The sequence below is a fragment of the Pollicipes pollicipes genome, unplaced genomic scaffold (assembly GCF_011947565.3).
Source record: "Pollicipes pollicipes isolate AB1234 unplaced genomic scaffold, Ppol_2.1 Scaffold_1600;HRSCAF=1878_pilon_pilon_pilon, whole genome shotgun sequence".
Classification (NCBI taxonomy): Eukaryota; Metazoa; Arthropoda; class Thecostraca; order Pollicipedomorpha; family Pollicipedidae; genus Pollicipes; species Pollicipes pollicipes.
Window position 1 is genome coordinate 1,421,457 of NW_023595962.1, and position 21,283 is coordinate 1,442,739.

The 21,283-nt window shown below is 61.2% G+C and overlaps 1 protein-coding gene across 1 annotated transcript; it reads left to right on the forward strand.

Moving 5' to 3' along the window:
* Positions 1 to 2,402: 2,402 nt before the first annotated feature.
* On the forward strand, positions 2,403 to 20,271 carry LOC119092431 (splicing factor 1). Its single transcript, XM_037215396.1, has 12 exons — positions 2,403 to 2,483; positions 5,961 to 6,204; positions 6,681 to 6,824; positions 7,595 to 7,670; positions 15,036 to 15,188; positions 15,944 to 16,050; positions 16,624 to 16,949; positions 17,323 to 17,505; positions 17,966 to 18,065; positions 18,907 to 18,979; positions 19,469 to 19,492; positions 20,178 to 20,271. The coding sequence occupies exons 2-12, from the start codon at positions 5,967 to 5,969 to the stop codon at positions 20,269 to 20,271; spliced, it is 1,518 nt and encodes a 505-aa protein (XP_037071291.1). The 5' UTR covers positions 2,403 to 2,483; positions 5,961 to 5,966.
* Positions 20,272 to 21,283: the final 1,012 nt, after the last annotated feature.

A 21,283-nucleotide genomic window follows, 5' to 3' on the forward strand; every position in this document is an offset into this window, starting at 1 on the left:
TAAAATATTTCAAAACTTGTTACACAGTACTACTCAAGAACTGTTGAATTATGCAAGAAAGCTGCAATCTGCATCTGAAAGTACATGGTCCTGACATACAATGTGGTAAAGCTCAGTGCCCTTAATACCAGCTCTAGTCACCTATCTTTCCATTCAAAGGCTAAACTAAAAATATAATACAGACCTAGTTATTAATGTTGTAATTTGTGAGTCTCAACCGTTCATTCCAGACTTATTCATCTCCAATCCACGAGCCTGAGCGACAATCCAACACTGGCCCTACGAAACTGAAGTGCTCCAGGACGGCAAATGATCCCCCCTAAGCAACAATGAGGATCTGCCCATAATTTGGGCAATATTGTGTATTCAATGACACACAAAGACTGAGGTACACGCGCGTACTCAGCCCCTCCCGCAGCTAATTCAATATCCTATGACATCAAATACCTTCCTCCCCCAGTTCCCTTTTTTGTTTGTTTACGTAAATGAAATGTATTAGTCGCGACAAAATATGTCCATGAAATTGGCGATTTATTCAGCGATTTGGTTAGTGACATTGACCCACAGGTCAGTGGTGACTAGTGCCGATTTCTGAAAACACGACGTTTGACCAATTAGGGCACAAGAACATCGAAAATGCTATTGATTTTGCAATATCAAGTGACCTTCAAGGCCGATTCTAAATGTGCAAAATCATTCCAAGTGTGACTCACGCTTGCAATGAGCAGGAGTGCAACTTCCGCACAGACAGGTCTACGAGCCTCCTGTCCCAGCCCGTTGCCTGGGCGCGGGGAGTGGCATACCGACATACCAGTATGGGATGACTGGGTCGGCTGATGGCGTCATGTCAGCCGCGCTCCGTCATCGTGTCAGTTGCGTTCTGCCATCATGCTGGTCGCGCCCTGGTACCGTGTCAGCCGCGCTCCGTTCTGCCCAGCTTTCTCCGTCGTTCCCGGATGAATCTCCCTGAATGGGCCAGTTGACAGTCTGCTCCGCCCGGCAGCTGTGCTTAACGTCGGGACACCAAGCAAACTCCGGCCTTACGAGGCATGGTTGTCGACCAGGCGACCAGGTCAAGTTCGTAACCGGGTCAGGTCAGCGACCAGGTCAGCACGGCTGAAGGCCAGGCAAGACCCGAAAAAACAGCGCCGGGGGGGGGGGGGGGGGCTGGCTAAGAAGCCGGCAGCGAGCGGCGCCGCCGTGGGTCCGGCCGGAGCCGGTGCAGGACGCCGCCTGCTCGAGCGGCGCCGCCGTGGGTCCGGCCAGAGCCGGTGCAGGCCGCCGCCTGCTCGAGCGGCGCCGTGACCGGTGGTGGCGTCTCCATCTGGGGCCGCCACCGAGCATCTACGCTATCTCTCACCGCCATCGTGGCCGTCCTTGGCCGAGGACTCGGCGAGATCGGCGGCCACCTGGGCCCTGCACGGCCGGCACCAGAGGTCGCTTAAGCCGATGACGGATGACTCCACGAGCCCTGGCATGATCGTCGGGCACTGAGATCTGCAAGGGACTCCTGGCGTTTAAGTCTGTGACAGACGACTGGACCAAGAAAGGCTTCCGATTCACCACAACGCCCTTTTCTGCTTGACCGTAGCATGACATTCTTTTACAACCCTCATGAATCTATGATTCTTGAGCACCAGAAACGCCTTAGTACTGACACATATAAGCCTGGGCAGTTTCATATTCGGTTGGGGGGGGGGGGGGGTCTGACCAATAAATTTTAAGAAGGAAAGTGGCCAATTCCGGGGCAAAACTCATTTCACGACATTTTTGAGAATTGGTCTCCAGAAATTTCACTGTTCTGCTGCTCCCAAGACTGCAAAAGTATATAGCCCCAAACATGTTTGTTTTGCATATGAGGCCTCCCGGCGCCACACGTCAACCTCAACAAATTCCAAGGAACCAGAATCTCACCGCAACGGCAGAGCACGCACCTCCCTGGCAGACCTCGCAACCAAAGCAGCTAAGACGAGCCCAATGGACTCAATCAAAGTCGTAAAGGTATATTGGTTCAGTCATATATTGTTGCATCAACTTCGAATGCCAACGCGCATCCAGCGCACCGCCCACGTCCGCCACGAATGCTCGCGCACGCTACTGACGTTCCCGCGCAGCTCTGAACAGCCTTCGTATGTATGGGACAATAGACAATAAAATGGCGTTATAGCGAGTTTGTGTTGATAATCTGGAGGCATTCTGTATTTTGAAAATAGCGGGAATCTCGAGAACAATTGCGATAATCTGGAGAGATTTTGCGTTTTTCCCCACAGTTTTGCTTCCCGCTTACACAAATCTTCGGACAAATCTCTCGCCTTAAAATATCTCCAGATTGCTATTGACTTACGTTGTAATCAGGTGCGTCTACTTTTCTGTTTGGGCGCCGCGCACGCCGCATTGGATTGTTTCGTCACGTTCATGTGCGGCGTCCGCGGGTGCCGGTGACGCTTCAACTGGTAGCTTTCATATACCTCCATCCCCTTCAGGTATGAGAATACGTTGCGTTTCACAATTGCGGTGTGAAAAACCTTCTAAAGATCTGTGTGCATGGGTCTGGTGAAGTTTCTGATGAATATTGAAGAGGGGAGCTTGCGCCACTAATGCCGTGGTTAATGCATGGTTCGCGCGTTGGAGCGGCTGCGAGTCTAGTTATTTTATTTGGCCCGCGTTGTTTATTTGAATCACGCAGTTTTTTAGATCAGGATTTTTCTTGATGCTTTTTGTCGTAACAAACGTGACTAATCGCAATAGGAGTGGATGAGGGTTTCGTGACTGCCCCGCACCATGGCAGCTGAGTGAGATGAATGCTCAACCATGATTGAGCTAGATGCACACAAGTTAAATTTGTGTAGATCATTGCCTGTAATGTGGTTGTGACTGGTGCATTTTTTTGGCCAGCATATGATGCTCTTTCCTGTGGACATTGCATAATGAACGCAACAAACAATATTTGCACACTCACCATACAGCTAGCTGGTTGTTGTCACAGGAGTCATGCACAGCACTTGTAATGCTAGCAATGATAATAAGTGAGTTTGAATGAAGATGTGTTCAAGAGATAGCAAATGGCATCATTGACCTGATACAGCCAGTGTAGCTTTTGGGCTATACATTTTCTTGTGATTATACTGAATGTTTGCTGCCCTAGCACTGCCAGCAGCTGTACCTAACAATTTCATGACTTGTTCTTGGGTTTCAACTGTGTGAGGAGCCCTGCTGCATGCTTGTTTATTTATCTATCAATCAACAATTAGCTCTGTCTTTTGCAGTTTTCAATTGCTGTTGATGTGATTGCCAACGTGAGATTGTACCAGGTTTATGCAGGAAGGAGTATACATTTTTTCCTAGTTCTGGTTGCTGTTGCCTCAGTTTGCCCTCATTATGTATTTTTATACCAAAAGTCAGTCAAAATTCTTTGCAGTAAATTGCATCCTCATTTTTCACAACATGCATTTGTCATAGGAACCTATATTAGTAATGATGTGCTGGATTAGCCTGGATATGTACCTGATAAGATGTCCTATCAAAAATAAATATTGTTCTCTTCAGTTTTATCACAGGTTGCCAGCTTCACATAAATTATAGGTTGACTGATCAGGATGTGGGGATTATACAGACAGGTCTTTTAGGGTGGTGGTGCAAGGCTTAAAGTGTGGTGGTGCTTCCACGTAGGTGTTTTAGTTGATGCCTGACCAGCTAATGAAAAAACACTTGATAGCCTTAGCTTGTGATTAATTGTTATGTTTTCCTCCCATTTCAATGCCAATAATAATCTCAATTTATTTAAGCACACAATCTCCTATTAAGCCACTAATTATTTATAAGGTTTCATAGACATGTATTTATTGTTCATATATTATAGTATTGTATTATTTATGCATTATGTTGCATCCTTTATTGTTATATTATCCTATTATTCATGTATTCTATATGCATTTATGTATGAAGTATTACTTTATTGGCCTTTTACTTTGTAGTCCCACGAGTAGTGAGGACAGAAACTTGCCAGTCTGACACTTGTTCATTGCTATGATTGCATTGTGTTAATATGATTATGATGCATATCCCTTAAGAACTACTTCATTCACCAATACCATGACTGGAGGGGTCTACATAACATGCCTACCTGCTATCCTCAAGCATTTTTGACATCTATCACTTTCATGGTCCTCTGCAGAGAGGATGGAGAGCCGGAGATTGGCCCTACAGTGCTGGTAAAGTCACAGTGCTGGTAAAGTCTGGATGACAGAGTTGAGTCTCTGGGGAGGGGAGGGGATGAGTGGCTGTGGACCTTGGGTGGAGATTTGGTGGTTGGGAGAATAATTGTGTGATGTAAAGAATATGAGTTGTGAGGGGACCCAGCTCTGCTGCAAACTGATTTCTTCCCTGGGTCTGCTTTGGAAGCAACTAAAGGATTGCTTTGCCCTCACATGACTCCGATGGTGACTTTGGGGACATACCATTGTTGGGTCTGCTGTTCCGCTGGAGGAAATTCATTTATTGCGACCTCTTCATAATCTGTATTGTGATCCATAATTGTGACCATGACACGTTGAACAAATAAGCAGTTGGACTCGGTCTCTGTTACACTCCCATTGTTAAGTGTGAGGAGTCTGCAGGCCACATGCAATTCAGCTTGGTGACATAGCATGTTGAGTTGACACCTGTGCACCTCACACCGCATCAGCGACACTCACACAGCGACTGGGTTGGCCAGCAAGGGCGAGTCCGGGTCAAGGCAATGACCTCCCTTGCCTGTACCCACCCGAGGTTGTGTATTCAAAAGTGCAGGCGCCCCAGACACTGTTGGGGCAGCGGGTGGGCCTGCTGCTCCCACGAGCCACCTGACCGGCGTCCTCTCTCCGTCTAGTGCGAGTATCTGCAATCTCCGCTGCCTCAACCCGAGGCCGTAGCAAGCCAACACCAGACATGGTGACTATATGGCCGTGTTTGGCCGCGGCGTCGGGTGTGCGCCACATGTGTCAGGAGGTCGATCCGGTGCTTACTTGTTTGGACACTGGTCGTTCAAGGGCGGCGCTGCAGCCGCACATCACTAGGCGAAGGCAGCTGGTCATTCCACGCGCTCGTACTTCAAAGCTGTTTATGGCCATGGCTGCTATGGCTATGGCCTGCTATGGCTATGGCCTGCTATGGCTGTGGCCTTGCCGCCGGAGCTCACGGCAGACTGGGACAGGCAGCCGAGGGTCGTCAGCGCCTGGCGCGGCTCGGGGTCGGGCACGGCTGGCATCGGCGGGCGCGTGGGCTGGTGCTGAGGCCGGCCCGGCCCGGCGCCGCCGACGGCCGGTGGCTGGCCCCCTGTGCCGGGCGCCTGGCCCGGGCTGTTGCGGTACCCCGCGCCCCTACAGCTGGGGAGGGGGAGGGGGGGGGGGGGGCTGAGCCGCCCGGGGCGCCGCCGCCAAGCACTGGCATTGACACGCGTTGGTGTGCATGCCTGTTTTCACGGATGCTTGTTTTAGATGCTCGTGCGAAATGAAAATGCCGGGCATTTTGGCGGCATCAAACTCAGTCCTTAGAAATGGCCCGATTTCCAGCCTTGCACTGTCCGTTAGATTGTTGGTTTTCGTAGGCAAAGTCCTAAATGCCATCAGATCCTAAATGTGACTTTGATCGTTTCTCGCCGCGGAGTTATTTTGAAATTTCGGACAGTACCGACCACAGCTTTATGTGTCGTGCGATTGCAGTGGCTGTCTACGACCCTTGTGCCATCAGCTGGCCTTTGACCCCTCCTCTGAACTGTAATGTGCTGGTCATTCCTCCTTTATTGACCTTTGGCTCCTCTGGCCTCTCGCCCTACACAGCGAACCCTGTGCTGCCCCCATAACCCCTCGCCTAATTTGTTGCGTCATTGATCCCTCCCCTGACTTCAGCTTTCTGATCCCCTGACCCCGCTGACCCGCGACCGCCCGGCTGACCTTGCTGACCCCGTTGACCCCGCTTCGCAGGCGGGCATGGCCGGCTCGGGAGCCAACACGGTGCGCCTGACCAAGATCAACCCGATCTTGGGCAGCGGGCGCAAGCCGACGGGCAGCTCGCTGCTGAAGCCCAACTACCTGTCGGGCCTGCCCGACCCGCCGGCCATCACGGCCGGGCCCGGCTCGGGCGGCTTCGACCGCACCAGCTCCGACAGGGGCTCCGACTCGGGCCGCGAGTCGCGCGACAGGAAGCGCAAGGACTACGGCTCGTCCGGTGAGCGGCGGCGGCGGCGGCGACTGGACCGGGCACGGACACGGACACGGACACGGGCGCGGACACCGGCACGGGCACAGGCGCGGACACGGACACGGGCGCGGACACCGGCACAGGCGCGGACACGGACACGGGCGCGGACACCGGCGCGGGCACAGGCGCGGACACGGACACGGGCACGGGCACGGGCACGGACACGGACACACGGCATGGCACGGGGCTGACGATGACACTGGAGGGGATGAGTGGATAGGCCGCGCCTCTGGCGACCGGAGCAGTCTGGCGTGAAAGGTCCGATTCGTGCTTCCGTCTCCCAGCCCTGTATGGACACAGCGCCTGGCAGGGAGATGCGCCCTGAGATGCGCCCAGTTCCGGCCGGCCGCCAGCTGTGACAGAACGCGGAGCGGGCGGTTAGTGACCGCCTCTGACCTCTGACCTCTGACCGTCTCCCTCCCTCTCCGTCTCCGCGGCGGCAGACGGCGGCTCGGGCGGCGGCGACGGGCGTAGCCGCAAGCGCCGGTCGCGCTGGGGCGGCGACGAGAACGACAAGACGTTCATCCCGGGCATGCCGACCATCCTGCCGACCAACCTCAACAAGGACCAGGAGGAGGCCTATCTGAGTGAGTGGCGCGACGGGGGAGGGGCGGACGCGCGCGGGCTGGGCTCCGGCCGCCGGCCGCCGGCAGGCAGGCAGGTCTGTAGCCGCCGCGGGAAGGGGCAGCAGCGAGCACGTGGTGCCGGTGGCTCGCCGGACTGGTCGCGGCGTCGGCGCCGGCTGTGGCCTACTCGCCTCGGCGCCTGCTGGCCGGACCCGACCTGACCTGACCTGATGTGACCTCTCCGGGCGCTCATCGCGCTCTTGATCTCTCACGGGAGGCGTGTCGTGGTGGTGGATAGTCTTGCGATGTGTTGATGCCCCGGTTAGTCTGGCGCCTGTGCGTGTCGGCACGCGCGCCGGCGTGCTGCCCGGCCGGCCGGCAGCTCAGCGCCGGCCGAGGGCACGCGCCGCGCCGCCAGCACCGCCCGGCGTCTCGTCGTCAGTGCCGCTCCGCCCGTTACCACTCTGTGAGCGTCGCAGTTTCCAGGGCTCTATCGGTTATGGGTAGCGTTTTCAGCCAGCGTTGCTCCGCCGGCGTCGGCCCGCTCGCTGCCCTGCACGCCCGCCGCGTGTGTGCACCGCCGCTCGTGTGTCGCCGCCGCCGTGTCGTGTCGTGTCATATCGTGTCACATGGTGTCATATCGTGTCACGTGGTGTCATCGTGTCACATGATGTTATATCGTGTCACATGGTGTCATATCGTGTCACATGGTGTCATATCGTGTCACCGCGGGCGTCGCTCGCCCAGTCTAACGGTCGGTCGGGCTCTGCCCGCCTAACGTGCCCTTCCAGTTCAGCTTCAAATAGAGGACTATAGCCGCCGCCTGCGCTCCGGTGACCTGGGCATCCCGTCTAACCCCGACCAGAGGTAACGCTGGTGGCGCCGCCTGTCGGCGGCCGCCGGCCGTCAGCGCTGCCCGTCGGCTGTCGGCTGACGCCGGCCCCGGCTCGGCTCGGGGCTGCGCCGCCCGGCCGGCCGGGCGCCGCCGGGCGCGGTACCGCACCAGTAAAGTATGGCGCCGGAGCTGCGGCCGCTGGTGGCCCGGCGCGCTGGCGCCGGCCGCGCACCACTGGGCTCTGGGCGGGGCTGCGCTGTTCTGCCCCGCAGGTGGATGTGGGGGATGCTGCTGGGGCGGGGGCGTGACGGTTAGGCCCTTCAAGCTAAGATGCACGGGCTGCGTTTGCTCTAGCTGTAATCGTATTGCCATTGTTCACCATTACAGTGCTCTGGCCCGTTTACAGTGTCGCATTGTGGGACGCGGGCGTAAGCATACAGTAATTTTTCATCGCTATTTGCAGTGGCCCATCTAGCCGCTTTCCAAAGTGTCGCGTTGGTTGATGCCGCCGACTTTGAAAGTGTCGCGCCCACGTTTGTCGTGCTGATGTGTCTTGACCGTGTTCCGTGTTGCTGTGTGACGCTGTGTTCCTGTACGTGTTCCGTGTCTGCGCGGGCGCCGGCTCTCAGAGACACCGCGCGCCCGTCAGGCCCGCTCCGGCGCTGGGGCCGGGCCACACCGATCTCGCCCACCGCCTGCCCGCCTTCGGTCGCCACATTCCCCGGCCGGGCTGGGCCCAGGCCCAGGCCCCCCCCCCCCGTCCCCCTCCCCCCGCTGCCCGGACCTTGGCTGTGCGGTGGGCCAGGATGCCGTCCGCTGCGAGATATCGGGCAGGACGGAGCCGGCGACAGCGACAGACTATGGAGTGATGGGAGCGAGGCAGGGGTTCAACTCCTGGTTTTTCGACTTGATAAGTTTCAGAGTTCTTATGCTCACTGACCGTCCCGAGTGTACCAGGAGATACCGGTCAAACGACGTTATTAAACACACATGGGTGATGCTGGCAACACGCGACGTTTCGAACCGTGGGTGTAGTCAGAAGTCTCTGCGCACGCGTCATTAAAAGGATTGGGCCTACCGGGAGGGCTGTCAAATGGCGTCGCGTCTAGAATTGGGAGGATCTCTTCAGGCGTGGGTTCAAGCCTAGCACCAACCTTTACCTTTTTGGGCTGGAACGCCGCCGTGATCAGATTGTCGTATTGTTCGTCCCCTGACCATGTCGTGTCCAGCCCTGGCTTTGCAGAGTGATCGCAGGGTAACGAGGTTGCTCTTAACGTGTTATAATGTGCTGAGTGACCCAGGAGCGGAGCGCACAGCATGCATGCTTATTATAACAGGTGCCGCATTTTCGAATTCCCGTGTCTCCTCCCTGTGCGACACACTGTGATGCTGGGCCGACGCCCCCCCCCCCCCCCTCCCCCATCTCAGCAAGGCCTGCCATGGGCCAGGACAGTCCCTTCCCAAATGTCGCAGCTGCTTGTCGGGTTTGGATGTATCAGCACGTCACTTTTTTGCGAGAAGAAAACACTTTCCGAAGATCTTCGTGCATGACTCCAGAGGGGGTGAGGGGTGTTCCCCCACCCTCCAGCGGGGGTGAGGAGAAATAACAATAGGTGATCTGATTTGGCAGTCTCCCAGGCCCTTCCAGGCCCTGCCAGGCCAGGCCAGTCCCCGCCAGGCCAGGCCAGGCCAGGCCAGTCCCCGCCAGGCCCTGCCAGGCCAGGCCAGTCCCCGCCAGGCCAGGCCAGGCGGGGCCTTGCGTTGAACGTTGTGTGACTGTATTTTTAGAGGAGGAGGCGTTTGCTGCTCACACCGTGGTCTGTTGAATTTTTGTGGAGCTTCTACTAAGCCCTCCGCGTAATCCAGAGCGGTAGTAGTGCGATGGCTACCTAACCGAAGATAACAAACACTGTTCCTCGAAGTAGGCTTTTTACCCAGGAGGCAAAAACGAGGCAGCACTTTAATGAGAGAGGGCTCTTACTGCGAACGCCGTGGTCTGTTAAGGAGTTTTTGTGCAGCTTCGACCAAGCTTAATCCATCTGCTTCATCCAGGACGATGTTTGTGCAATGGCTACCTTACCGCAGCTAAAAATCGTCTTTTCGAGAGCCATTCTTATGAAAGGGGCAATGGTGCGCCGTAATGCATCAAAATCGCACGAAGCACGCCATCCGTAGACATTAAAGCGTCGTGCTCCGAGCATGTATGGGAGGTCTGCGTGGATATTTTATGAGAAGTCTGCGTGGGTATTGTATGGGAAGCCTACGTGGATATTTTATAAGTCTGCGTGGGTATTGTGTGGGAAATCTACGTGGAGATCTTATGAGATGTCTGCGTGGGTATTGTGTGGGAAGTATGCGTGGATATTGAAACGAATGGCTGGAGGGCAACATGATCGCTCACGATAGCGAAATAATTGAGCGTTTCGTCGGTTTAATATGTCACGAACGACACTTCCTCCACCACCTTCCGCCGTCCCTCCCCCCCCCCCCCCCCTCATCCGCAATTTGCTAGAACGGCTCGTCCCAAAGTTCTTCCCTCCTTCGGACGTTACGTCCCTTCTCCGTTACGTGATTTGGGGATGACCCAGGACATTGCCTGCCTTCTCACGTTCGACAACCTCAAAATCGCGTTTTCTGGTGCCCGATCCCTCTAACCGTATGGGGCGGACGGGCGGTGAAGTGACCTCGGCGATCAGACATCCAGGGGCGGCAGGCGCAGACTGATCTCCCGTTGCAGGGGATGCAGCATGACCGTCACGTTGCAGGGGCAGGCGGTGTTAGGACCAGACGCGTGCCGTCCGGTGGCGCGTGGCGCTCAGAGGGAGAGAGTGCGGCGTCGGTGAGCGGCGGCCGGCAGGCGACAGTTTCAGGGCGTTCTAGAGCTGCCTGCGCGCCGTCCCCACGACATCGGATAGGCGGAGATCGGAGTCTCCGCGCTGAGCGCGGCCAACCCGGCCGGACGCCGGAGCCCGGCGGTGGTCAGCTCGACGCTGGGACGTCACGGCGGCGCGCGCCCGCGCACCGGCAGCAGCTGACGGCGGCGGCCTCTCCCAGCGGCGCGTCCGCTGCGGCGAGCCTAGTGCCAGGCCCGCGTGCTCTGCGGCGAGCCTAGTGTCGGGCCCGCGCCCGCCGCTCGCCCGACACCCTCGGCATGGCGGCGGCCGGAGCGGCAGAAATCCCCAGCAACCGCTGCTGCCGGAGTTCGGCGGCACACGGCCGGTCTCGTTGGCAGCCGAGTGAATGTGTGACGTTTTTGTGGTTTGTGGTGCAGGACTGCGCTCCACAGAAGGTGTGGTTAACCTCCGTTGACCCTTCGTGTCTGATGGTCTGAGGGTGGCGTATTTTCCCTTGCCGTGCTTCAAGTAAAGCTGGGAGCGGTCGCAAGGCGGTGATTACGGACACTGATTTAGGAGGCGGGTGCCGTTTAGGGCAACTGCTGACTGGAATTGCCTCAGCCACAAACGCTCAGATCGCGGTCGAAATAATCACTGATCCATCACAACAGTCGCCACACCCGCCTAGCCAATAGTGATTGACTGCCTCCTTGTTAAACAACCAATCACAGTCCAGGGCGGCAGCAAACGACGCGAGTTCCGTATTCAGGGTCTGGGCCAGAGGTCTGAGGCAGCCAGCGGCGCCTGTCCAGCTGCGCAGCTGCCGTCGCTCCCGGCCGACGGCGCCGCTCTGGTGCCGTGCCGGCGGTGCAGCAGTTGAGCTGTGCGCCAGGCAAGCGAGAGCGACTGGGTTTCGGTGGGCCGCGGCGTCCGCTCCCCCTGCCGGGGCGTGAGGCGGCCGCGGTCCGGCGGCCGCGGCGGCAGCTGGCCGAGCGAGTCGATGGATCGGCGGAGTCTGGGTGCCCGGTGGCAGTGGCGGCAGTGGCGGCAGCGGCGCGGTGGTCGCACCCGGCGCCCTGTCACGTGGTCGGACGTGACCGGGTCCGCCTGTTGGCCCGGTGGGCGTTGCACGGTGTCCGGGTCCTGTGGCTGGGCTGGACCCAGCCGGAGTCTGTCTGGGCTGGGCCCGGCCGGAGTCTGTCTAGGCTGGACCCGGCCGGAGTCTGTCTGGGCTGGGCCCGGCCGGAGTCTGGGCTGGACCCGGCCGGAGTCTGTCTGGGCTGGGTCCGGCCGGAGTCTGTCTGGGCTGGGCTCGGCCGGAGTCTGTCCGGGCTGGATCCGGCCGGAGTCTGTCTGGGCTGGGCTCGGCCGGAGTCTGTCTGGGCTGGACCCGGCCGGGGGCGACATGCGCCTCAGGCCTGGCCCAACCAGGGGCCAAAGGTCGAACCCCCACGTGACTGCGCGACCCGTCTGCGGGGCGTGTAGAGTATGGGACAAGAGTCTGACCATCAGTACTCTGCAGTCTGGCAGGAGTCGAGTCAGCGGTCTGAAGTCTGGCAGGAGTCTGGCTGGCTGCCGACGGTCAGGCGAGGGAGCTTCCTTCCGTCGGCCAGTGCGGACGGTCTGTCGCTTCTTGTGTGGGTTGGTTTGAGTCCATTGAATGATGTGACATTGGGATGAAGGCACGTTCAATTTCTGAAAACGAGACCAAGGTATTAGTGAGATTCTAGTGATCTTAGCGAGCTCATGTGATTTTCGAAGGCACAGCTAGTAGATCGATGTTCGGTATCCCGCCTTCTTTTTGTTACGCCACATTCGCATTTTAGTGTGCTAGGTTGCGGGCGTTTGGGGGCCATGCATAGGCGTCCTCCAAGACATGTCTGCCGGAAAGTTGGATGCTCACGCACGGCTGTTTGGACCGTTTGCAGTGAAGGCGCGCGAGGCGAGATTTTTTCTTCGAAAGTGGATCCTCAGGACAGCAGAGCCTACCGTTCTCCGCTACCGTGTGGTGGCTCATTGTCGGCGCCCTCTCGGAGGCCGTGCTGCCTTGGCGCGAGCCCCCCCCCCCCCCCCCCCACAAGGCTGAAAATACGAAATAGAGGAGATCACAGTCCCGTTCAGCCCAGTCCAGCACAGGTGGGGCAGCGCCGCTGCCGTGGTCCCCACAGCACTCTGCGTCCGGTGTCGCTGTAGTGCCAGCAGCGCGCCGCCGAGTCTCGGCGGACGTTTGCGCACCGCACCGCACCGCCTCTGTGAAGATGTGTCCGTCGTTTGCCAGAAACCCCAGCCCCGGATCTGCAGCCGCCACCAGCGCTTAGCTGATAAAGATGCGCGGCGAAGGATGCCAATTCCTGTCGATTGAAAATTCCGTAGCGTTTTTGTATCTGGCCTTGTTGAAAGCGCTCTCAAAGTGGCATCTGTGGTTGAAACTGCTGACGCTGCTTGACCCTGCACAAATGCCATTTCAGTGCATCTAATGCCTTCATCGGCACGAGAGCAGCGTAGCTGCCATGTGGGGGCGTGGCCCGTGGGTCTTTCTCAGGTGCCCGAGGCCGCCCCGCCCCGTTGGCCAGCCCCGCCACGCGCTCCGGCCGTCCCAGAAGCTCTGAAGCTAACAGGATCTCGTAGGTTCTCTTTGGAGCTGCGCCCGGTCGTGGACTGACTGTGGATGGAGCTAAGATCTTATCTCCATCTGGCCATTGATATCCTTCCGAATGGCCATATCCATCTGGATCGATCCTTCCGAATGGCCATTCGGAAGGATCGAGCGGCGTAGTGCGGTCGGCTTTCCAAGCATGTGATGAGCTGCAGAGCGTCGGCCAGTCGCGGCGTGTGGGGCCATATACAGCATGTTTGGGCGTGCTGGGTATGATTTTCCTCGCATTCCTTGGGTCGTACGTTCGAGCCTGGGTAGGGGTGGGGGGTGGGAGAGGGGAGGGGGTTGTACTCGACAGTAACCCGTCTCGGGAGGTATCATCCGCGGGCTGCTGCTGTGTGGCGTCTGTGTTATGGCTGACTTGTTCAGCGGCCTCCGTGCGTGCGAGCTGTGCTCGTGTGGAGACGGCCGGGCTGCGTGCCACCGCCGTGTTTTTTTTATTCTCCAGAACGATCTTTCAGTGGCAAGGACCGTCGGAAGGCGCCAAAGCTCACTTCGCCCCGGTCCCGTTTTTAGCGCCGGCGACTTCAGCTTTCGGTAGAAGTCGGAGCCGCCAGCCCATAGCTCAGCAGACTTGTACTATCCCAGGAACTATGCTGATGCCAGGAAGCGTTTTCAGTCCCGGCGTATCAACGGGTGCCAGTCCCCCAACACCCACTCCTAGGAGTCGCATGCAGTCCCAGGTGAACGAAATGGTGCTCGTAGGTCTTCCACATTCACAGAGGCGGGACTCTCCAGGTTCGTCTCGATCTGTAAAAGGCCGCCGTGAGGTGGCGTCGCATGGAAGTCCCGATTTTCCAGCGGAGGATAGATTTGTCAAGCCGTATCGGATGCCCGCTGTATCGGATGCCCGCCGTCCTAGATTAGAGGGGAAACGTGAAACTGGGTTGCTGCGGGGTTAGCTGCTTCCTGACGTCTCTTGACTCGGGCGCCGTGTGCATCTGTGCGACCGTGCCTTCCCACGCGTCAGCGCAGGCCGGCCTCTCGTCGATGTGCCCTCACTCGTTCTTAGGGGGAGCCAGCGCTGTCGGCGCCCGAGGCACTGTGGCGGCCCGCCGTCCGCCAGGGGCGGCACCGCCCGTAACCTCGGCACCTCCGTGTGACGCGGAGCGACGCCACGGTGTTTGTGTAGCGGACCTGCGCCGCCGGCGCCGGTGCTCGCCCTAGCCGCCGAGCTGCGGCGCGCGCTCCGTGACGCCCGTGATCTGTGCTGTCCCTGCTCCCCCCCCCCCCCCTCCCGTCGGTCCGTTGTCGGGTGGTCTGGGGAGCCCCGAGGCGAGCCGGGCCTTGCCGCGCCGGCCGTCTGGCGTCGGTCCGTGTGCGCCTGTCTGGTCGCTGGAAACTGTCCGACGCCGTCCGACGGCACACGCTCCTGCCACCCTGTCACCCTGTCAGCGAGTGCCGATCCTGCCCGGCGCTCTGGGGGCCCGCTCCTGACCGTGCACTGTGCGCTGACGTGGGCCTGTGTCAGACTGCCGCTGGTGACGGCGACCGTGGACTGAGCCGACCACGGACCGCGCTCGTGACCCGTGACTGCCGGTGTCGCGTGGTCCGCCGTGTTGGCTGGTGTCCGGACAGCGAATGTTGTCTGGACGTTGTCTGAACGCCTGTCCGACGTCGCGACGCCGCACCGACACCGCGGACCGGCGCTGCGAGTGCTTTGGACGGACGCCGACCGACTGATGCCGCGGCTGGTCTTCTGTCTGCCCCCGCCGTCCCCTCCCGCCCCCTGTGTGCGCCGCCGCCCGCGACGCCTCCACCGACGTCGGCCCGTCGTCCGACCACAGCCAGGCATCCGGTGCTGTCCGGTCCGTCCGGTGCTGGGCGCCGGCCGGCGTCAGCGCCGACCCGCACGCGCGTACGGCGCGTGCGCGGCCGCCGCCTGACCCGCCGCCCGCTCGCCGCAGGTCGCCGTCGCCAGAGCCGATCTACAGCAGCGACGGCAAGCGGCTGAACACGCGCGACTACCGCACGCGCCGCCGTCTCGAGGATGACCGTCACAAGCTGATCCAGAAGATGTTCGAGCTGAACCCGGACTACAAGCCGCCGCTCGACTACAAGTGAGCGGCGTTGGCGCGGCTGCGGCTGCGGCTGCGGCTACAGCTGCGGCTACAGCTGCGGCTACAGCTGCGGCTACAGCCGTGGCTACGGCTACGGCTTCGACCGTGGCTACGGCTGCGGCTGCGGCTGCGGCTGCGGCTGCGGCTGCAGATGCGGATGCGTATGCGGATACGGCTGCGGCTGTGGCTACGGCTGTGGCTGCGGCTACGGCTGTGCTACGGCCGTGGCTACGGCTACGGCTACTTTCGCGTCTCCGGTCGCAGCGCGGAGCTCGGGCCGCTCTTTTCGGGACGTTGCACGGAGCCGGGGCCATTGGTGTCGTCTGTGTGACAGGCGTGGTTCGGCTTCGGCACAAGCCACGGCTGCGTGCTCGGTATTATGCGGTGGTGTAGATTCGGAGCGTGTGTTGAGCGAGGTCATGCCGCAAACTGCAACAGCTGCTCCGTTTTGTGACGCTCTCCGCTGGTCAGGTCGAGCTGCCCTTCAGGCGGCGCCGGCCGTTCGCCGATGAGACCCTTACCGCCGGCGGGCGAGGGTGGCGCGGATGTCGCGGCTGGTGTCGCTCCCTGAACCGCTCTGTGCGGTCCGCCCGCCGCCGCTGACGCTCCTCAGAGCCCCACCAGCGCCAGCCAGACGCCGCCGCCGTCTGGCGGAGGGCGGCGTCCCCGCCCTCGGACGCCGCCTGAGCCAGCCGCCGCGCGGTGCCGGTGGGGGCGCCGAGACTGACCCGGCGCCGCCTCCGCTCGCTCCGCAGGCCGCCGACCACGCGCGTCACGGACAAGATCGTCATCCCGCAGGAGGAGCATCCGGAGATCAACTTCATCGGCCTGCTGATCGGGCCGCGCGGCAACACCCTCAAGTGTGAGTGGACGCGGCCCGGCGCCGCCGGCGGCCGCGACCTGCGCGGCCGGGCCCAAATAGTGCCGCGCGCCCGCGGCACGGCCGCTGTGACGCAGAGGTCTGCCGGGCGGGTGCTGATTAGCTCAGGGCTGTTGACAGAATCGGTCTGCTCGAGGCGTGTGGCACGCTCAAGGTAGGCGGGGCTGGTTATGTGAGGCGTGAGTAGTCAAGACGTCCGGGGAGGGCGAGGGTACACGTGCGCTGACGTGAAACGAATGGTGCCGCGGGTGACACGCGCCCACGAAGAATACCGCAGTTGTTCCGTTCACAGGCGAAACAAAACGTCATCACACCCACGATTATTGGAAAGAGTTGAGTTAGTGATTTAGCACAGGCTTAAATCCTGCGGTCCTAAAAATATCAGGTGCACCAAATCTAAAATGCACTATAAATGTGCAAAATGCACGAAATGGATAGATATAATACACTAAAAATATTGTGCATTTCGATATCCACTTCGCCGCTTTTGGACGGCGCAGTTGTGAAGGCGCCCAGCACTGCGTGACCGCGCCGTCGCCGCGCCCGCGCCGCCAGCGCTGGAGAAGGAGTCGGGCGCCAAGATCGTGATCCGCGGCAAGGGCTCGGTGAAGGAGGGCAAGGTGGGCCGGCGCGACGGCCTGCCCATGCCCGGTGAGGACGAGCCGCTGCACGCCATCATCTCATCCATCAACCCGGAGTGCGTGAAGCGCGCCGTCGACCGCATCAAGGAGATCATCCGCCAGGGCGTCGAGGTGCCCGAGGACCAGAACGACCTGCGGCGCAACCAGCTGCGCGAGCTGGCGCTGCTCAACGGCACGCTGCGCGAGCAGGAGGGGCCGCGCTGCAGCAACTGCGGCGCCACCAACCACAAGTCGTGGCAGGTGAGAGAGATCGCGCGCGCGCGCGGCGGCGGCAGCAGCAGCGGTGGTGGTGATGGCCGCTGTTTTGGGAGGCCGGCACTTGGATGGGCGGCGACGTGAGAGCGGCAGGCGCCGAGGCTCCGGACGGTTTCGTGGCGGTTGTGCTTGTTTTCCCGACAGGCGGTCTTTGTTTTGTGTCAGCGTGAGTGTCGATCAGCCTGATGCCTGAGTCGCCGTCGTCATCGACGTTTCGTCCACACAACGGACTCCTGTGCGTGCGTGGATGTGTTTGCGGGTGTGCGTGCGTACGTGCGTGCGTGCGTGCGTGCGTGCGTGCATCGGCCCGCGCCTGGTGCGGCCGCTCGGCTGACGCCCCTCTCCCCCTGTCCCGCAGTGCCCGGACAAGCCGAACGTCACGAACAACGTCATCTGCAATAGCTGCGGCGGCGCCGGCCACATCGCCAGGGACTGCCGGCAGCGGCGCGGCGGCGGCGGCGGTGGCGGATCCTCGGAGCGCGGTCGGGACGGCCCGGCCGGCGACGCCGTCGGCGGCGACCGCGCCAAGATCGACGAGGAGGTGAGCCGAGCCGGGTCGCGGCGTCGGGCGCGACGTGGGGCTGAAGCTCACGAAGGAAAGAAGCTGTCGAAGGGAAGCCCTCCGCGCGAGCGCCGCGGCCCGACTGGCCCCGCCAGCCGCGCGGGTCGGGTGTCAAGCAAGCCGTTTCTCGCGGGCGCTGCCCCGTTGCCGGCTGTGGACCAGCACGGCCGGCGGGGCTGGGCCGCCCGGAGTTGTCGCGGCCCGTGACGGCGCGCCTGCCGCCGTCACGGGCGGGGAAGAGGGTGGGGGGAGGGGGAGGGAAGGGAGGGGAGGACAGGAGGCCCAGGGAGGGTTCGTGCCGTCTCTGTCCGTCACCGAGGCGTGCGCCTCTCTCGTGAGCGCGTCCGGCTGGCGGTGGTGTGTGTATGTGTGTGTGCGGGGTGTCCCGCTGGTCGCGTGGCCGCGCGCCCGCTGACGCCGGACCCGGCCGCTGCCGCAGTACATGTCGCTGATGGCGGAGCTGGGCGAGGGACCGCCGCCCAGGAAGGACGACAACAACCGCTCCGGCACCGGCGGCTCGTCCGGCTACGGCGGCGGCAGTACGTGACGCGCCGCGCCGCGCCTCGCCGCGCCTCGCCGCGGTGATGCCGCTCTGGGGCTGGGTCGTCTCTGGCGCGCCCTGCGTCGGCGCGGCAGCCGCCTGGCGGTGCAGAGTGGGCCGCTTTAGCGGCACGGGCGCCTCGAGATGCGCTGGGGACGTACCCACGTGCCGGTATGGCATCGACATCCTCATCCACTTCCGCGTCCACGTCCACATCCACATCCACATCCACATCCACATCCACATCCACCTTTCATCCACATCCACATCCACATCCACATAGCATCCTGGTCGCGCGGTGGTCCGCTCATGTGCGCGTGTCAGGGACGAGCGGATTCGGAACGTCCGGCGGGATGTGCTGACGACGACCTGTTGTGACTTTTGATTCAGTCATCCCTGCTTGTAGCGCGCCTCATGTTTTCCTTGTTTAAAGGGGTGGAGCGCTGGATCATCCAGGCCACCCTGTCTGACAAAAACACGTTCGGCGGCGCGAGATGACCGCAGCTGTTGATACAGCCCAGTCAGTGGCGCAGTCGCCAAAGCCGAGCTGTAGGGAGGCACATCGGCAGGCCGCGGCTGTTGATGTGCCCCACTACAGCTGAGCTAACCTAGGTCAAAGCCAAGCCAAGCTAGCCTGAGTTACGGTCAAGTCAAGCTAAGCTAAGCTAAGTGAAGCTAAGCTAAGCTAAGTGAAGCTAAGCTAAGCTAAGTGAGGCTAAGTGATGCTAAGTGAAGCTAAGCTAAGCTAAGCTGAGGATATTACCGCCAGTCGGTCACCAGAGCGGTGGCGGGTGTGTGCGGGTGGCCGTCGCGTTTGACCGGGCGCCGTCTGCCGCCAGACCTGAGCCGCTACAGCGGGCGCACGGCCTTCGACCGCCGCGAGCCGCCGCGGCCGCTGATGGGGCCGCTCACGTGAGTACCGGCGCCCGGCGCGGCGGCGTCGCGGCGCTCGTCGGGTGCGCGCCGTCGTGCGCGCGCGTGTGCGGTGTGTACGTGTGCTGAGGCGGCACCGCATGATGGGGGAGGATTATGGGGGGGGGGGGGGGGGGTAGAGCGTGCAGAGTACAGTGGGCGAGGGTGCCAGTAGTGTAGCGGTTAGCGCGTCTGCGTTGGCTACTGCGCGTCTGGGAAACCAGAGGTACGGGGTTTGATTCCCCGCGGTGCCCGCCCTTCCTGCCAGGGTGAGAGGCAGGCGACGCCATATAGCCTCAGCAGCTGAGTGCGTCGTAAAGCCCCAATGACACACACAGAGTGCAGTGGGCTTGACGCCGTCGTTTCATCACCGCCGTTGCCGAAGGTGGGCCGCATTGGGCGCGCGGCCGCTACGCGCCCAATGGCGTGGTCTGTCGCGATAGGAGCCTGTCGGCGCCACGTGCTGACCGCGCTCTCCCCGGCCGGCAGCGGCAGCAACACGAGCGCGCTGGGCGGCGGCGACGGCGCGCGCGCCGCCCGCTGGGGCTCGGGCGGCTCCGGCTCCGGCTCCGGCTCCACCACGTCCACCATCCGGCCGCTGCTGGCCGGCCCGCTGGCCGGGCCGCCGCCGTCGATGACGGCGCAGGCGAACGCCGGCGCCGGCGGCGGCGTCACCAGACAGGTGCGTTCGACGCCGCTGCTGCGTCGGTGGGGGTGGGCTGTGTCGACGGCCGGCGCAAGGCGTCTGAAGTGTCGGTGGTCGGGGTCTCGGCCGGCCTTACCAGGGCGTCAGATTGTGGATGGACTTGTCAGGGCTGGTCGGACCGCCTCGGCCAGATCGCACAGTTTGGAACGTGTACGGCAGCGTGTGCGGCGTTGCTGGTGACGTGACGCCTCTGTTAGCTGTGCTGTGCGGACGCGCGTCCCGCGGCGTCTGCTGTCCCCGGTGTTCGGTTATGGGATTTGTGTGGCCGCGGCCGTGGAGCCGACCTGCAGCGCCTGAAACCGATGACGTGTGCCGCCCGCCCGCGGCGCGGCCGCTGTGGCGCGGCGCGGCGCGGCGCGGCGCCCTCCGTCTGACGTGCGCCGCCTCCCGCCGCCAGCCGCCGCCGGGCTGGGGCGGCTCGGGCGCGCCGCCGGGCCCGCCGCCGCCGGCGCCCCGCCAGGGACCGCCACCGTCCGGACCGGCCTTCTCCAGCGCGCCGCCCGCCCAGCCGCTGTTCCAGGTCAGGGCCGACTCTGCCGCGGCTGGGCTGACGGCCGAGAGGCCGACGCAGGTCCGGCTGGGGTGATGTCGGTGCATACCTCGCGTGGGTGGCCGTCCGGGAGACGTCGCTGGTGGGGGGCGTCCTGCGACTGTGGTTCTCTCAGACGAACGCTGTGAAATTTTGTGGTATATTTTGTGGTATATTTTGCTGTGAAATTTTGTGGAAATTTTGTGAACCTTCGACACTCAAAATCTCAGAAACTTTGTTTCACAAATTTGGTTTATGGCGCATTCTCCAGTGAACAGATGGGGGCAGTTGTGAGGATTTTTTGAATATTTTCGTCGCCGCCATGCGGCGAAGTTTGTTACGGAAGATTTTGGTTTTTATGTAATTAAGATCCAACTTGATTTGTTTTCAAAATGGGCAGCGAAGAATGAACGTGGCTGTTAGGACTATCAGTAATGAGAGACATCATTATGCTTCAGTTGTCCGTCGTTCTCTTGACGACGGGTCTCATACGAGTAGCCCAACGCAATGCCATCGCTCGAAGAGGCGCTTTGGTCCTGTGGAGTTACCTCACTTCATTTGCAGTTACCTGCCATGCGATGGTTTGATGCATGACGTGACCATAATTCGCCGACTCCCACCGGCACTGAGACTTTTGGACGGCAGTCACTGAGACTGCCGTTAAACGCCCACACCCGGTGTCCACATCATGCGAACGCGTCTGTGACCCGCGTTCAGTGCTGGTGTGGATTATGCGGAAGTGCGTGACTGTGCACGGCCTTCCGCAAGCTTACCGCACGCTCAACACGTGTGCATAATGTGGCTGACGACTGTCGGGCGCATGTTCGTCCGTCTGCCGCGTGCTGACCGTCGGCCGGCGCGTGTGTGACGACAGGCGCCGCCGCCGCCGGTGGGCTCGCAGCCGGCGGGGCCGCCACCGCCGCCGCCGCCGCCGCCTCCACCGCCGGCCGGCCAGGGCTGGCGCGCGCCCTGGCCCCAGCAGGGGCCGCCGCCGCTGTCGGCGCCGCCGCCGGGACCGGTGAGTGGCCAGCGCCCGCGCTCCCGCCGCCGTCGGCTCGCGGGGGACTCC

Excerpts from the sequence above, each read along its gene's own strand:
- LOC119092431 (XM_037215396.1), top strand. The coding sequence starts at position 5,967 with ATGGCCGGCTCGGGAGCCAACACGGTGCGCCTGACCAAGATCAACCCG. Across the intron at positions 7,671-15,035 it reads CCGTCTAACCCCGACCAGAG|GTCGCCGTCGCCAGAGCCGA; the intron begins GTAACGCTGGTG and ends CGCTCGCCGCAG. Across the intron at positions 16,051-16,623 it reads GCGCGGCAACACCCTCAAGT|CGCTGGAGAAGGAGTCGGGC; the intron begins GTGAGTGGACGC and ends CCGCGCCGCCAG.